The sequence below is a fragment of the Phoxinus phoxinus genome (assembly GCF_949152265.1).
Source record: "Phoxinus phoxinus genome assembly, chromosome: 10".
Lineage (NCBI taxonomy): Eukaryota > Metazoa > Chordata > Actinopteri > Cypriniformes > Leuciscidae > Phoxinus > Phoxinus phoxinus.
In genome coordinates this window covers 21,577,573-21,595,531 of record NC_136885.1, presented here as the reverse complement: position 1 = coordinate 21,595,531, position 17,959 = coordinate 21,577,573, and the positions used below count along the sequence as shown (strand labels likewise).

The following is a 17,959-nucleotide window of genomic DNA, read 5'->3' as shown; positions in this document are numbered from 1 at the left end:
AATTGATTATAGAAGTGTTTTAGCTCCCCAAAGTTGTAATTCTTTGAGCAAATTGTGTAAACATGCACCATGACATCTGATTTTAATTCATATTCGATTTTAATTCATATTAATATACAAACACATAAGAATAATCAAACAAATACTGAAGAATGACCATACAGCGATGAATGTTACCAAAACTGATTAGATATGCATTCACTTGATTCATACAAATAATTTCTAATACTGTTATGCTGACATCCACATACCCAAGTATGTGGCCCACAATGACCTTACCACTATTAAAGTATAGTTTTGAGTTAACTGTATAACTAGCTATAACACTTTAGGTTTAACATAAGCCTCTTCGTATTCAAGTTAATAAAAGCCTAAAAATTAAAAGTTATGCTCTTTTATTCAAGTAAGACCTGTTATCTAAGGCAACCAAAGTCTGCGCTGTGCAGTCGCTGTTTGGTCCTCCAGGTGAAAGTCTCTCCAATTTCAGCTGTTCCCTTTCCTCTTCCCCTCCCCACCTTTGTTCTCATTGTGTCCAGCTACATTTGGATCAGCTTTTAGGGGGCAGGACATTGGCCTGGAAGTGGCCCTGATTGGTAATGTTGCCGGCAGGGAAATAACGTGCCACTACGAAGGTAGAACCATCCGAGGCCACAGCTTTACCCACACCGAGTTTCTTCGAGCTTTTCCACACTACTGCAGTGAAGTGACCTAGAACAAAAAGATGATTCTTACATCAATTGGTGTGTATTGTAGCAAGGATCGGGATGTCTGTGTGGTTGTCACAAAGCATTTATGCATGTTTGACTCGCATAAACCATGTGGTGGTTGTGTTAGTGTTCAGTTAAATATTTATACCCTGAGAGACAGAGTGGAAACATTTGAGTGGAATGAGGGACTCTAGTACATTTTATTCATTTGGCAGATGCTTATTCAAAGCTAATTACTGGTGATTTCATCACTTTGTGTTTTTCCTGAGAATCAAACCCACAGTTCTGGATTTGGCATCACCATACTCAACCAACTGAGCTACAGGAACACCCGTTCCTAGATTACCAACCACATATTTACAGATTTAGAGTCAGCACCCGGGTTGCCAGGTCTGCACAACAAAACTCACCAATTTGCTAATCAAAACTAGCCCAATTGCATTCCAGCCTGGGAGGTTGTGTCCCCCGGTAAAAAAATATTTCTGGGTGGGGGGCACTTCAACCAGCGGACGCCAAAAACGACCTGTGGAAAACTATCCCAATTCCACGGGGAAAACCGCAAACTTGGCAACACTGGTCAGCACAGATGTTCTCCACTATCTATATAGTCACTTCAGGGCCCAGTTGTTCACAAAGTTTAATCTGGATCAGAATTATCTGGATTTGGAAATCCCATGTTTTGCTATCCAGGATCAGGTAATCCATCTTACTTTTGTGCCATTTTTTTTTAAAGCAAAATTGAATTGGATCAGCCTGATCCAGATGAAAACCTTTTACCAAATCTGGATTACTAGTGACATGGTCATGTACAGTTTCATGTAACTTTCTCCCGAGAAACTTTCGCTTGCAAAGAAATTTTGACTGGTTCATCTCTTACGATTGTTTTTTTTCTTCTAATCACTGTTTGTAAACTACATTGGCACACTTTAAATTAAATATTATATTTTTGTTTGATATTTACAGCAGCGCCAAGCGCCAAAAAATTATTTTACTGTACTGAAAGGCATAATAGGTAGCTTACTGTCTACTTCCAATTTATTACTTTAACAGGTAAACTAATCAAGATAAAAAAACAAAAAAAACGTGTGTATTACATTGTTTGTTTTAAAGTTAATAAATTGTCTGTGAAATCCAGATTTTTTTTTTATCTTTATACTTTAAAAAGCATCTCAATCTTACTAAACTGATAATTTGATCTAGATCAAAACCAAGATTGGATTTTGTGATCTAATCTGATTCAGAAAATTCAGAATTTTTTTTAAACATCATTTTCAAGATTTGATCCAATCCCATAGCTGAAATCAGATCAATTACTTTTGAACAACTGGGCTGTGAGAATTTTGCATCAACTGCTGTAAAATTGGCAATCTTTCAAATATGTTCTGCCCTCTTGAGGTGGTGAGTAATATTACTTATTTCCTGTTGGTTGAAGCTGATGACAGGCAAGGTGAATAAAAACTGAGGGGGTGAGTTAACATCTGCAAGCGAGACGTCACACTGTTAAGAGACTTTTCATTTAAATTTTATGGGGAATTTCCTGTGCCTGGGAGGGCTTTGTAAAGCTTCATTCCTAAAGGATGAGTCACATATGAGGACTTATTAATAAATTAAAAGGAAAATATTCCAGAATACAATTACACTGACTGGGCCAAACTTATCTACTGTATGTGTATAAACCAAGGGTGTTCAATCCTGTTAATGGTAATCAACATTCATGCAAAGTTTAGTTTAATGCAAAATTACTTTTGAAACTACAACAAATATTAACAGCAGGATATGATAACATGCCCTAGTGCTTCTGTTTTAAATAATACATTTGAAATGTTAACGTCTTTCTGAACTGGAAGTTGTGACCCAACTTCAGTATTGTGACCCATTTCAGAGTGGAAATGTAATATCGAATCAGAAAAAAAAGAGGGCAAGGCTGGATTTTAGTTCACCTCTTCACCTTTCAATCGTTTAAGGATGTTCAGCCCAAGCCGCCAAACTCACGTCATGAGATAAGGAACACCATTCCTGATGGGAAGCTAATATTTACATTTTAAATAAAGACTATGCAATCCACTCCACAAACCATTTAGATTTAAATTTTGTATTTCTGTGTACTGAGCCAAGAGGTCAATAAATGGCATTTACATTTCTTACTAAAAAGAACATCTTAAACCAACCAAAGCTAGTTTTCTTGTCTTAGCTGTTGCGGTTTCTGGCAGTTTTCAGCTGCTCAGGATGCACTAAACGGGAGTGAATAAAGTGCACAGAAAGACCTTACGTTGTTGGTTTAGGTGTGTTTGATCAAAATCGGAACTAAACTTTGCAGGTAGGTTGATCTCCAGGAGCAGCAGTGCTGTAAACACCCTTACCAGTTGCAGAAGAGAATCCTGGCTGGTTGAAGTTGTACTGGTTCACTTCATTATACCAGCGATCAGACACATCTTTACCTGTCGGCACATGCACACATATACACAGAGGTTATAATGTGAAACAGACAGGGCCCAAAAATTCAGTTACGATGAATTTCAAGTTTAAATTTATCCAACATGCCTTATTCTGTATAGTTTTTATGAACATTTTTGCAATGTGGTTGTTGAATTATAATATTAAACTGGTGATTCCAAGAAACAACTTGAAGCTAAACTTCATATGACCCACTATACGTTTAGTGACACTTTACAAATCACCCCAGACTGGCCAGACATTCCATCCCACTTAGTAATCCACTTTGGACCGAACAGGGAGGTAGTCAATTCATAATGAGTCCCAGCTGTTAAGGAAAGGAGAGCACTATCTTTCTGTGCTATTATATCAATGTAAATATGTGTCAGATGGACACTTTGAGGCAGAAGACAAGGATTTGTACCTGTTTGATCATAAGATGCCCATGCTAAATTTTCTCCACAGTTTCCTCTACTAGACTCAGCACTGTGCTTCAGAATCCTGGTGCTAGCAAGGCTCTCCGCATACCTGCAAGAAATGCATTCAGCTGAATTGAAGGGCATTAAACTGTAGTAAAGATGAAAGTAATGTCAAAGAAAAGAAACGGGTGGATTTAGAAGACAAGAAATGAGTAGCAAAGAGCAGTGCAAGCATATGGGAGAAAAGCCTCACCTTGCTGCATCACGGCTCAGTTTACTGCTGAGTTTTAAAGGTGGAGCTTGATGTTTCCTCCTGTAATCATTATGAGTCTTCAGCACCTCCTCACTAAAAAGCCTGGAGGCTGCAAAATGAAATGAAAATGGAAAGCAGGGCAACTATTTAGTCTTTGCTAAAACTCAACAGATACGGCCTAAATTATATATTACTCAAAGCTAGTACCGGTACTAACTTGACTATAGAATAGAGATGCATAAACTACTTCCCATGAGGTAAGTGCCCACACTGTCGCCTTTGGCTTTTGGCTTTTCTTAGTTGGGGACATTTAATATGAGAACTGAACTGAGCTGGACGGTGACATCACTGTTTTCTCCAGAGCGGCTATATATAAATGAACTAAATTAATAACTTTTTTACAACAAAAATTAACCATCACTGAACTTACTTAATCTGGACTATGACGCTATTTTCTTCTAGATCTGCTGTACAGCAGAAACAAACTTTTTTGCATTATTTTTCTGTTATCACTGTAAAGCTGCTTTGAAACAATCTGTATTGTAAAAAGCATAAATAGGTGACCCATGATGTCCTTTGATTTGGCCCGCCATGCCATATCGAAAGAGTGGAGGAAAAAACACGCCACTGAAGCATATTTTCAGTTTTGTTTTGTTTCAACAAAAGGTCATTTTATGGTTTATTTTTGCATTGAAATGAAAAGACTATAAGTTATTTATCTTTTATGTACATTTTAATATAACATTGGATATAATGCAATATTTACTTTCAGCCCATCAGGTTTGATTTTTGGCCTTGTTTAGTTTGGGCACCTCTGGATTAGAAGGAAAAATAAACTATGATTAACTTTGTACCCTCTTAATGCTCGTATCCTCTATTATTTTTCACAAATCACCAAGTTATATCCACATGTCTTTGGTTTTTATGAGTTGCAAAAATAACATCTAATTATATGTGTACGATTTTAGTGTTCTAGAAGTAATATTTCACTATAAGAATAAAATGTTAAAGGGTTTAATTTTAGTCTATTTTTGATTTCACAATGTATTGCTTTACTGCTAACAATTTAATAAATTGAAATGTTTTAAATAACTTGAATTGTTTTAAACAAACAAAACATTTATATAGAATATATTTTAGAACTTTTGTCAAATAAATGTAGTTTTAATAAAGTGACTGAACATTCGGATAATGCTTTAAATGATGCAAAAACTATTCACAACAACTTTTAGTCTGGACAAATGTTGCCATACAATTGTGCTTGCCACTATTGCAGTGGCATAAATCCAACTACATGATGCAATTGCTCAAACAAAGCAATGATTGAGTAGCTAACAATCCCCAGCACACACACACACACACACACACACACTCACATACACACACTCACACACACACACTCACACACACACGCTCACAGCGTGATAAACCTGGCATAAACTCAACCTGTGCTGACAAAACATCATTCAAGAGCATGGCAGGATGGCAGTGACACACTCTTAGAAGAAAAGGTTAAAAGGTTCTATAGGCGCTTCGTATTTGGAACCCCTAAAAGGTTCTATACAGAACCCAAGAAAGGGTTCTTTCTTGTCATTATAGAACCTTTTTAGCATAAAAGGTTCTTTAGAGTTGAGTAAAGAACCCTATGGCTCTATATAGAACCCCAATGAACCCTTTTTTTCTAAGAGTGTAGAACCTTTTAGGGGTTCCAAATACGAAGTGCCTATAGAACCTTAAAAGGTTTCTATAGAATATAGAAAGGTTCTATGTATTTAACAACATCACAGATGCTAAAGCGAGACATGAATTTAGAAGTGAATTGTGCATTTACCTGACTTCCCCATGGTAACAAGACTCCTCTAAGCAAAGCTCCTGCTTGTAGAGTTCCCTCACTCTCACGGTTCCTGCCAGCTGTTACAATACTTCACTCTTTTTGCCCACTTGTTTCTTTCTCTGCCTCTTTCTCTCCTGTGAGTTTCTTTCCCCCCAGTTTAACCCAGTAGCATCTAATTCTTCATTCTCTGGGAAGCCCCGAAACAGCTCAAACAAGGTTACAAACAAGCTTCAGTTCACTTCTTTATATCAATCTCTGTGAATGTATCTTCTTTTCTTTCTCTTTCCTCTTCACCACACCTCCTCTCTCACACTGTGTGCAGGGCAAAGGAGATTCTCCACTCAGGACTGTGCTGATGACATCATCTGTATGAGCCAAGAGGCCTTATATGGTGTTGCCATTGCTGCTTTCAGCTGGAAGCATTGAGCTGAAACCAAGCCCAAGAGCACACACTTGAGTTAAACCCTGTTTTATATAGTCTATGGTTAAACCACATACAAACCAAGAGCATGCACGTGCTGCACAAGATGTTAAAATATTAAAACCCAATCCTTAGATGAAAGAGTAATAGATTATTATCTGAAATAAAAAATGTAAGTTCAGCTCCTAATTTTTAACTGGTGAAAAGTGTGATAGAGGATAAACGCCCAGATTCACAGACAAGGCTTAAGCCTGCAAATTTGAGTTGTTTTAACTAAAAGCAATTTGCACTGATTTATCTTAATATGTCAGTGCCATTGTTTTGTCTCAAGATGCACACCAGTAATGTTTTTTCTAAGGCATGTTTATAAAAGCTACTTAAATGTCCTAATTAAACTAAAACCTAGTCTGTTTAGTCTGTGAAGCCCAGCCTGTGAAACCAGGCCAAAGTCTGTTAATCCAATAATAAATAATAAATCTGGTCTGTTTTTATTGGTTATGACTGTCATTATCTATTTAGAGTGTGCCCCTGACCTTGATGCAGTCATGCATTGCATTTCTTTTATTATTCACTATTTTAAGAAACATGAAAGTGCCAAAAGGTTTGGACATTGTGCCAAAATAATATAGATGTGGATGTATGACTCCGACTCGTGCTTACCAGATAAACACTAGCAAGTGAACTACTGAGGTGTAGTCATATTTATTTTATTAGCAATAGAACAATTTACATCACTCAAGTTACATCACTGATCAATGTTCTCTAAGATCAGATTAAAATTGGTTTAAACTGAAGAAATGTCAGTGCAATAAGGCACATGTAAGACATTTGATTTAAGTAAAATATGACATTTTTTAACATGATAAAACATTACAGAAAAAAAACACATTTAAAAATGTAGTAAAAAAAAAATACAGGTTTTGGTTTAAAGAAATGTGACAAATTACTGATTGGACGAACAGGGCTAGGTAGATTATTTACAAATTGTAGTCCGTTACCGATTCCAGATTACATGACAAAAAATAGTTAGCAACATAATTGATTTCATTACACATTTTAGGTTGTATACCACTTTTAGATTACTTTTGACCTAACTCATTTATCACAATGACTTGAATAGGAATATCTTGTAGCATATTGATATGAAAATAGAAAGAAAATATCTTTATCTTTCCCTTTCTGTTCATCTAGTGATCAAATGCTTTGTGCCCTGTCAAGTGTTCCTGTAACTGTAGCCACCTGTCTATAGTGTCTGGTTTGTGTGTGCAATTTCACAAAGCTAGAAGATTTTTTGAATATATATATGATGTGCTTTTTTAGAAAGGATATTTTAAACTTGAAAAAGAATCAATAAATTATTAATTAATGCCATTGTATGAATATGTAATTATGTAATCAGTAAAAAAGTAACTGCAGTGCAGTCTGATGAGTATTTTAAAACATAATAAAATCGAATACTTATTTTTAATCCTGATTACGTCATCAGTTCTGAGGGCGAAGCAATAAAGCCAGATTTCAGTTACAGACCTCTGGTGATCAAGTAACTCTATACAATAGCTTATAGAAGCTCTAAATCCAATGTGAACATACATCCGATACAGAAAATGTTATTATATTACAAAAAGTTGTATTATATCATTGCCTAGGTTTCTGCATGTATGCTAAAATGTGCTCCATTCTTCACTTAATAATGAAGATCCGTGCAAAAGGTGCATTAATAAATCATCAAACAAGTCAATAAAACACTAAAGAGATTAAGCTTCATCTAGTTAAACATATTTAGGATAACTGTTGCAAAAGTTTGCAAACTGTGTGTCGCATCATTATTTTTTGTATTTCCATGTGAATGTATTATCAGCATGCTGTGCTTATCTCCAACCACCACGCTTCAAACCCCAACCCATCCTGGCCTTAAGATCAGTTAGTACACTCTCAGCCTCATGTAAACTCAATTTAGAGTCATGGCGGGAACTCAGAAGATAAGGCTTACACATTTCACACACATTCAATCTTTTAAACAGCTTGTTCCGGTCCATATGCAACACCCACCCTGGCTCCATGTGGAAAGCTACACACACATGATCCCACACATAGTATTCTTCTCTGTGATGAGGGCTCACACTAACACTTCTATCGAAGAGGTTCACCTCAAGCTTATTCTCGTAGGCTTCAGAGGGGGATTGACAGCGCCACCACATGGCCCCACCATTGTATCCACAAACACCATCACCATAATCTGGAAGTCGAGGACAATTGTCATACTTAAGTACGTAACCAGGATGCACTACAACCGTATATTGAATCTCTTTTGGGTAAAGCACAGTCTCATAAACATGCAGAACTAGACCTTGTTCATCACAGAATTGATCTCCATAGTGCCAAAGAAGCTCTTTAAGTGAAAAGGTGAAGCAAAAGTTTCCATAGGAAGATTTTTTCTGGAAGGCCTTTGAGCTGGTGAAGTGCTCAAGGACGGGCGACTGGTTGCGAAGTTGGGCAGCACTTCGATGAGGGAACAAGGATGTAAGGAAACGGTCTTCAGCTGAGGATATGTCATCAGATGTGACTGATAAAGCCCACCAGAGGAAATGGGGCTGATCACTAGCCACCATCTCCAGTGGCTGTTTGAAGCCTGAATTGAGAAAAATACCCTCAAGACCTTGTTTTCCAGTGACATGAGACACTTTCTGGACATGGAACTCCACAGATTCAGGATAAGCAGGAATGTTGTTCTTATACAGATACTCGTTCTGTATATAAGGATTTTCTTTTAGGTCTGACAGACTCAAATGCTGTCCTTCAAAATGTGTCCCAACACATTCTCGTGCATTTTGACGCATCATCTTATTTCTGAAACCAAAGAAAAGGATTAGCTTATCATCTGTTATAAAAGGTCACACAGTATTAAAAAACCATCCCGAAAATATACTTTAGTTAAAGAAATAAAGTTCAAATAATGTATATATGGAGAACACGGTGTAATTTCTTGCAATTCCTGTCTTGTCCTGATTTCGCCTCTAGGTGGAAGCAAAGTTCCTACTTTGTTCAGTTAACTTCTAACTTCTATTCTGATGATTCTTTATTACAATTATCTTAAACGTCACAGATACAGATATCAAAAATTGAAGAAAAAAAATCTCAGTTTAAATAGACACGATGCTTCATTAAATATTTAATCTTTAAAAAATTAATAGACAATAGTCATTATTATGTTAAGAGTTCTTTTCAAATCGGGTTTTTGAAAAGAGATCATCCATTGTCATTCGGCCCATTAGCTAGGCCAAATTTAAAGGAACATTAGAAAAAAAATTTACTATGTTTAAGGCTTTTCTGTATATAACATAGTTCTAATTTTGCTAAAATTATTAAGATTTTAATACTTTCATTCACACACAGTATAAGCCATAGTCATTCTTTGATAACATCGAATGCTTTCAGAGAGTAGATAAATATCACTCTTTGAGTGTTTCTTTTTGAGAGATTTGAGTCATTTCACCTCTTTAGAAATGACATTGGGATAGTTTCGGTTTAACAGCCTCTAACCGACTTTGCCTTGTGTCGCGCTAAATCGAGACCAAATACGACAGCTTAGCCTACTCATGAACAATAAATCTCTTAAACATAAAGTAGGCTATCAACTACATTTTTTTAAATTTGGCATACCTTATCGCTCGTCAAGTTCTGTTATTCAAGAATACTGCTGAAAGGATATGCAGCTTCGCTTGCGCCCAGTTCACTTCCCGCCTTCTGGTTTAAAGTAACCACGAACCTTCGAGATTAGAAAGGGCACGTGACGTAGTTGTGTCGTAGATCACTGATCAACAGCTGGGGGCTTGGAAAGTAGTGCTAATAATTTTATTTTAGCTCCTGGTATTACGCACTTAATGGAACCAGACTGGGAAAAGCTAATTCGGTTGTGAACAGTAGATAATTAGACCTGCAACTCTAAGATATTTTACACATTGTTGTCCTTTACAGTCTTGTTTAGTTAACTTCAGAGTAAATATAGCGGTCTTGACTACGGTTCTTTTTTATTGAAGCCTAGGGTAATACCGCAGATGAGGACATTTTCAGTAGGCCTATATTGTGAACTCATTTTATAGGTTAATTTCCTGCATCAGAAAGTACTCCCCAACATTACTTTATAATGCACTGGAGAACTGTAGCATCTAAACACACAGCTGAAATTTCAATTATTCAAAGTAATGTTAATATGTTGGTGTAAATAACTCTAAATAAAGTAAATTAAAGACAGTCATAATGTTGCCAGATCTAATTAAAAAAAAAACTCTAAATCTAATTTAATCAATCTTATCATACACTAATCTGTATTTAGCAGTTTAGTTCTGTGCTGGTGGAAATAGTAAATAAAAAAACAGCAACCAGAATGCAAATGTGAAGAAACTTAAATTATAATTATCTGGGTTTCTGCATGAATGTGAAGATCTTTTCGTTTTGGACAAGCTGGATAACGCAGTTTGGGGCAGACCAATATACAATGAGTTGCAATAGTCTAACTTTGATGAAATGAGTGGATCACAAAAAAAGTCAGTATGGGAAAGAAAATGCTTTATTTTAGCGATTGATCTCAGGTACTCTGATCTACTTATTGAAAAGTAAAGATGAGTCAAAAATTACTCCAAGATTCCTCACATGTATTTTTGATTGAGATTGTGGCCAACAATTGAAGTTTCCAGCAGTTATAAAATATATCAGTCCTTTAAAAAAAGAAGATGCCACTAAAAAATATTTGTTAGTTAAAACCATTTAATTGCAGAGCAATGCACAATGAGACATTAATGCAACATACAGTAAATATAATATACACAACAGGGTTCACAAACTTTTCATACAATTGTAAACTTTAAGAATTGCAATCAAACTAACATGAGTGACTTTACTATTTACTGCAGTGAGTTTAGCTTCAAGCACCAGCTTAGACCATACTGGCTAATACATGCTCAGCCTCGTTTAAACTCAGTGGAGTCTCCGGAGCTCTCAGAAGACAGGGTTCAGACGTTTCACATGCATTCACACTTTTTAACAGCTTGTTCCGGTCCATATGCAACACCCACCCTGGCTCCATGTGGAAAGCTACACACACATGATCCCACACATAGTATTCTTCTCTGTGGGGTCTCGCATGAACACTACAATTCAACTCATTCACCTCAAGCTTTAGCTTGTAGGTTTCAGAGGGGGCTTGACAGCGCCACCACACGGCACCATCATGGTATCCACACACACCGTCCTCCTGACCAGGAAGTCGAGGATAATGGTCATAAAGATGTATGTCATGAGGGTGCACTAGGATCTTATAGAGAATCTCTCGCCGGTAAAGCACAGTCTCAAAAACACGCAGAACTGGACTTTGGTCACCACAGAATTGCTTGCCATAGTGCCAGAGAAGCTGCTTAAATGAAAAGGTGAAGCGAAAATTTCCATAGGAAGATTTTTTCTGGAAGGCCTTTGAGCTGGTGAAGTGCTCAAGGACGGGCCACTGGTTGCGAAGTTGGGCAGCACTTCGATGAGGAAACAAGGATGTAAGGAAACGGTCTTCAGCTGAGTATATGTCATCAGATGTGACTGATAAATCCCACCAGAGGAAATGGGGCTGATCACTAGCCACCATCTCCGGTGGCTGTCTGAAACCTGAATTGAGAAAAATACCCTTAAGACCTTGTTCCCCAGTGACATGAGACACTTTCTGGACATGGAACTCCACAGATTCAGGATAAGCAGGAATGTTGTTCTTATACAGGTACCCATTCTGTATATTAGGCTCTTCTTTTAGGTCTGACAGACTCAAATGTTGTCCCTTAATGTATGTCTCTGTAACATCGCGGTTATTTCTGCGCTTCATTTTCTTTCTGAAACAGGGGAACAGATAGTGTTAGCATCATCTGTTTCACAATGTCACTCAGTGTTTTCCTCTTGCTAACTAGTGATAGGACTAGTTTGGCTTTCCAGTAAAAACAAAATATGTAATCCATTGTCAAAAACTTAGAAACTTTTGATACAGTCAGGTCTGTTTTCCTTGTTTAACAGATCTACTTTTAAAAGTAATTTATTTAGCCTACTACATTAAAAATGACGAAACAATACATTTGTCATCTATGAGAGGTGCAATGGTTTTCTGCTGCACTATTTCCCTGATTTATATTTAACCCCAGGAATGAATGAAAGTTTTAAAATGAACGTCTTCCCGCCACCAACTCTATAGTTTCCTCATGACAAAGACAAATCTAGTTAATTACAGTCATTTAAAAAAGGAAACGCAAAATTAACAGTTGCACAACTGCCCGCATCTCTCATTGTCAACAATAGGCTAAGTAAATGGTTTTTCAAATGATACCCTAAATACATTATAGGGATCTTCGCCGTGACGTCACGACGCGCTCTGGTTGGCAGAAGAACAGTAATGACCGCTTAAAGCGCAGCGCAAACACAGAAGAAAATGGTTGTATCGTGCTTTGTGATCGGCTGTGTTAACAGGTTCGATAAGAGTAATAACCCCAAGAGCTTCTACCGCGTACCTAAACAGCCTGAATCAAGAAAGAAAGCTTTGAATTTCTGCAATTAGGCGTCTATACCCAGCGGAAAACAATGGGAGCCAGCGGACCACGATCGCGTCTGCTACCTACATTTTGCGTTAAAAATTAAAACTAATTTTGTAAATAAATGTTACTAGTAGGTTCTATCTCATTGATGGGTTAATTAATCAATGAATAACTGTACAAAATACCGCGGAAGACGTGTCAAAGTGTTTGTTTACATAACTTTTTGTGCATGCTGTGACTGAGCAATGGAAGTATAATAACACTGACATACCCTTATAAATTAATGGCAAATTATTGTATTTTTATTCATACATTTTACGTATATGTTAACCAATGTTATATATCAGAGGTAAGATAATTTTGAATATAGCCCATGGATAAATTACACCTGTATTTTTACTCTAGTTGTAACATATTTACCAGTTATCCTTAGTTACAACAAGTAATATTCGTAATTATTACTTAATTTATAGGCATCTAAAGATTTGTACGCCTTCATCGACTCTCTGGTAAACATAGATGGCGTGTCGATGAGATACAGATAGATGTCGCCGAATGTCAAATCTGGCCATGTGTCCGGGCTTTTGCTCCAATTCTCACTCAGGTGATATTGGTCAGGCAGAGAACATGAACACTGGTTATATAAAAGCTTAACCTTATATCTCTTTTTTGGTTCTTCGGACAAATAATTAGCATATGCTGACAAAACACAGGTAGACTGCTGCGAGTCTGCGACATGTTTTGGTTCTTTCTGCCAACCAGTTCGCGACCACGCCCATATCGTGACGTCACATTTGACTCCGGCGAACATCCCTATACACCTTTGAGAGATTTTTAGCGAACATTTTAAGTTTCGATTTGACCGCATTGCGTAAGATTAAAAAAAACGGCCAAATTGTGATACTGAGAAAACGCTCGTTTTCCCATTTAAACAATATGTTTAAACCCGTGCATGAATTTAAAATGACATTAAAAATAGGCTACATAAAATATATTTTACGCAAAAACAATGATATTACCTGGTACCAGAGGACGCTGTTTTCAGACCGCACTTCTCCACTTCTGCTACGAGAGAAACACTCCTCCTCCTCAGAAACAAACACACACACAGCGCGCGCGCAGTGCGCACTCGGTTTCGAAATCTTTGTGGGAAACTTTTTTTTTTTTGATTTGGTATAGGCCTACCTTATCGCTCGTCAAGTTCTGTTATGGTTATTATGCCAGAATTCTGCTGAAAGGGATATGCAGTTTCCGCCCAGTTCCCGCCCAGATTCACAGAAAACTTTCTGCATTTTTACATTTTCTAAAAACATCAGTATGAATTAGGTAACAACAGGGATATGGAATTTATGATCCATGTTGATTTTTTTTATTTTTTTTATTATGACTTTATGCCTAAACACACCCAGTCACAAAAAAAACATGACTTTATATAGCCTAACTTTTTCCTTTTAACATGGTAAAGGGCTCATGCTGTCTATTTTTGCTCATTTGCATAATCAAATGGAAGAGACCCATTTTAGAACACCATTAAGGTCCATATAGCACTTTCAAAGCATGGTTCTTTATGGAACCTTATAAAAAGGATTCTATTTAGCACCAAACAGGGTTCTGCTATTGTTACAAGCCGAAGGACCTTTATTTGGTACTGTTTAGAACCATTTTTCTTAAGAGTGTAGATGTTCAAACAACAATGACGAAGATAAAGTTGAAAATGAATGTAGCTTAAAATCAGCGCATACAAGTAAAAGCTCAAAATGTAATAGAGACCAAGATATCAAGAACACAAACACCATATAGGCTGTGTTTGCATTATTTGAAATAAAGGCCCCACAAACAAAGAAAAAAATATTTTACAGAAGCGAGGAAACAAATTATTTCACAGTCTCAAAGGCAACACTCGACTGCGTGTCTAATGTTCTTGTTCTACCTTATGTAGTATGTGAGTTGTTAATAATTATAATGCAACGATATCCGTAAGTGCACACTCATGTCTGCACATGCATGGAATTCCAACAGTTGATTAAAAAAATTTCATCTGTAAAAGGAAATAGAAGTAAATTTCTCTGGTGAAAAGAAAGTGAAAGACTAAAACATGTTCAGTAAAATTATTTCTGGAGTCATATGAAAGTCCCTATTCAACATGCAATATCATGACCAAGCTGTGTCCAAAACGAAAAGAGTGAAGCCAGGCCATTCACAGAAAAAAAGTGTTTTTTTAAAGTACAAAGAACACAGCCTTATCTTCATAAGTGTGTGAAAATGAACTAAGAGTGATATTTGCATAATGCAGTGTAAAAGATAAGCTAATCAGCAGACCAAATGTAATTAAAAGAAGAATAAAAAGTATGTGAATAAAAAAGTAAATCATACATGTACATATAGCAAATGTTCAAGGTTAGTCAAACTTTTAAGTCAAATCAAAGTGCAGTGTGTTCTGGTTTCTTTATGCAGTGGAAACATCTCAATGTCAACTATATGATTGTGTTTTTGTAAGTGATCTAAACAGAGAGGAATTCACAGGGAGTAAAGCAAAACTGATAAAGAACCATCAATTCTGCCTCTCCCTTCCTATCAAAAAGCAACCATTAATGTACAAAAAAAGAGGCCACAGTCCATTTCCTTAGCATCAGTGCTTTATTAAAACAGTATGGAGAGATACATAGCAACATATCCTCAGAATAGTAAAACATCAGGTAAAAAAATACATATTTCCTCATACCTTTCATACTTATTGGTGATTACAAAAACCTCAAATTGGATTTTTAATATGAGCTGACTGCAGGTAATGGATCATTTGTCATATTTACTCTAAGGCCTGATGCGGTCAAAGTCACACTTCACAAACTCTTCTGAGTTAAGTTTTGGCTCAGCGCCCTCACAGAGTCTGAGACTCTTAATAAGAATGGCCTTGTCGAAGCTGAAGATTTGTCTACGTGGGACATGGAATGCCACTCCGATGTTATCCCACATGTAATTTGTTCTGGCTCTTACAGGTATCCGAATAGCTTGCTTGTTACGAGACAGAGAGAAACGATGTGTTTTACTCATTGCCTGTGGACGCCAGATAATGGTGTCTTTACGGAACTCACACACTGCATCTTGGGTATTCTGAAGCAGGGGATACTTATAGAACTCTTGTGCAAAAGGTGCATGAATCAGAATAGAATACATCACTTCCTGCTTATAGACCACAGTCTCAAAAACGCGAATGTTGGGCTTCTGGCCTGCACAGAACTGTTCTCTGTAGCTTTTTAACAACTCATTGATTGGCATGCTGAAACGGAAGTTCCCCATGCGAGAGGATGCCAGGAAGGCTGGGGAAGAGGTAAACTTGTGCAGGAAAGGTTTCACTTCATTGTCAAATCCTTCACTAATCAAGTACTGCTCCTCAGCGATAGTAATGTCCTGTCTTGAAATGTCTGGGCTCCACCATACCAGATTGCGTGTTGGTGAGTCGCTTTGTGATGGCTTTTCAAACCCTCCAGAATCGCAGATGCCATGGTATCCTTGGAGGTTAGTGTTATGCCGAAGGTATGACACTTCAATCTCCACCTCCTCAGGTTGTGGTGGAATCGAATTATGGAGGTAATTATTCTGTTTGAGGTAATCAATCCGTTTAAGCCGTTTAAGCTCTTCAAGCATCAGGTGCTTCCCCTTAAAGCATAGTTCATCACATCCTCTCTCATTGGTGCGAATCATTCTTTCAGAGGTTGAGAAAAGCTGTTTATGAGATGAAAATCACTTCTGAAATTGGACTGTGATGGCTTTTTGCACTGTATGAATAGAAATGTTACATATTTTATTGTGTTAGAATTCTCCAATTTATAGATATTTTCAACAAATATGAAAAAAGACAACTCTTTTATATCAACCAAATTAAAAAAAGTTATCAAAACAGAACAAAACTCAGATCAGAAGATAGTGCTATTGTCCTATTTTGACAAATGTGTTTGCCCTGTACCTCACAGCCAAGTTACAACTAACACATTTTGACAATGTAACAAAGTAACATTCAGTGATAATAAATTGAAACTGTGGGCATGCCCAAGACTAGAAACATGTCCAAAGAAAAAAAAAGATACAATTTTAGCTGCTATCATCCACTTCCATCTGTTCTTGTACATTTTATAACAGCCTATTTCCAGTCCATTTTCATTACTATCATTACAAAAAAAAATCTAATAACCTTTTGTTTTTGCTAAACTTTGAACTTTTCTAGTAACAATTTTGAAATCCTGTAATTCTTCTACATTACATAATCATGTACAGCTTTGAATGACAAAATCAACAGTGCACTATTTTTGTTGTAATGTTTTTGTAATGTAATGTACAAGTTCAGTCACAAATATACAATGTACAATTACAAAAATAGTACACTGTTGATTGGACATGTTTCTAGTCTTGGGCATGCCCACAGTTTCGATTTCCACATAAACCGGATAATACCAACCGTTTTACTCTTGATAAAAGCAACGCTAGCCTACTCTTTATTTTAGTGTAAAGCTAAAATTAAGTTTGGTTGAGATCAATTTATTATGTTTGACATAACACATAGATTTTTAATATTTCTATGCATATATATGGTATGTCTAGTAATGCATATTACTAGACATACCATTCTTAAATTAAGTGAACATTTCTCTTGTGTATTAAAATATGCAAAAATAAATAAATAAAAAATAGTAAATTTACTAAAAATTTGTAAATAGTTATTTTTAAAATTACAAATAGGTCTTCACTCACCAACTTGCTGTTATCCTGTTGCGATGTTTGGAGAGAGAGAGAGAGAGAGAGAGAGAGAGAGAGAGAGAGAGAGAGAGAGAGAGAGAGAGAGAGAGAGCGCAGATGTAACTTCAAAATAAAAGTCATGAACGATAAATGTGAATGATCAATTAGTCGATTGTCGTACTAAGAAAACATATTTTATTCAAGGCAAAGAATGTTCTGGTACCTGTGTTAAACCATCTTTAACATTTAAGATGAATGAAGAGTAGCCTAATTGCCTGAATCACTTCTATTAATATATTAATTTTCATTGTTTTTTGGGCACTTTTCTCACTTCTTCTTCTTATTACTGTAGCCTATACCATCACATACTACATATGATGTTTAGAGGTTGTATAGGTTAAATCAAAGCCAGGCAGGGATTCCATTACACAACCGTTTCCTCTGACACACAAACTCAAGCAGTACTCAAGCAGTAGAGTGTTTTTAAAAGTGCCTTTCAAGATATTTTATATAGCTTATAGCTTATACTTTAATAGTGGTAGATGCAGCCTTTGTTGTTGATAGTTTCAAAGTTGGTGGTGTCAAACTTATCTATAGATTATGG

The 17,959-nt window shown here is 36.5% G+C and overlaps 3 protein-coding genes across 5 annotated transcripts; all 3 read right to left on the bottom strand.

The window, feature by feature from the left end:
* Positions 1 to 9: 9 nt before the first annotated feature.
* On the bottom strand, positions 10 to 6,008 carry glipr2l (GLI pathogenesis-related 2, like). The gene is made up of 5 exons (XM_079626516.1): positions 5,644 to 6,008; positions 3,813 to 3,921; positions 3,565 to 3,668; positions 3,068 to 3,145; positions 10 to 708 (listed from the first exon to the last, which is right to left on the bottom strand). The coding sequence occupies exons 1-5, from the start codon at positions 5,654 to 5,656 to the stop codon at positions 548 to 550; spliced, it is 465 nt and encodes a 154-aa protein (XP_079482642.1). The 5' UTR covers positions 5,657 to 6,008; the 3' UTR covers positions 10 to 547.
* A 941-nt stretch (positions 6,009 to 6,949) lies between these two features.
* Positions 6,950 to 9,818, bottom strand: LOC307005890 (uncharacterized protein). Its single transcript, XM_079626397.1, has 2 exons — positions 9,728 to 9,818; positions 6,950 to 8,914 (listed from the first exon to the last, which is right to left on the bottom strand). Exon 2 carries the CDS (start codon positions 8,905 to 8,907, stop codon positions 7,936 to 7,938), a length of 972 nt encoding a protein of 323 aa, XP_079482523.1. The 5' UTR covers positions 8,908 to 8,914; positions 9,728 to 9,818; the 3' UTR covers positions 6,950 to 7,935.
* A 799-nt stretch (positions 9,819 to 10,617) lies between these two features.
* Positions 10,618 to 13,857, bottom strand: LOC307005877 (uncharacterized protein). Of its 3 annotated transcripts, none has more exons than XM_079626381.1 (2): positions 13,644 to 13,857; positions 10,618 to 11,934 (listed from the first exon to the last, which is right to left on the bottom strand). In XM_079626381.1, the coding sequence occupies exon 2, from the start codon at positions 11,925 to 11,927 to the stop codon at positions 11,001 to 11,003; it is 927 nt and encodes a 308-aa protein (XP_079482507.1). In that variant the 5' UTR covers positions 11,928 to 11,934; positions 13,644 to 13,857; the 3' UTR covers positions 10,618 to 11,000. The 3 variants fall into 3 exon arrangements, with proteins under 3 accessions (XP_079482507.1, XP_079482508.1, XP_079482509.1); XM_079626382.1 differs by having other exon boundaries at positions 10,626 to 11,934; positions 13,651 to 13,761; XM_079626383.1 differs by having other exon boundaries at positions 10,626 to 12,439; positions 13,444 to 13,721.
* Positions 13,858 to 17,959: the final 4,102 nt, after the last annotated feature.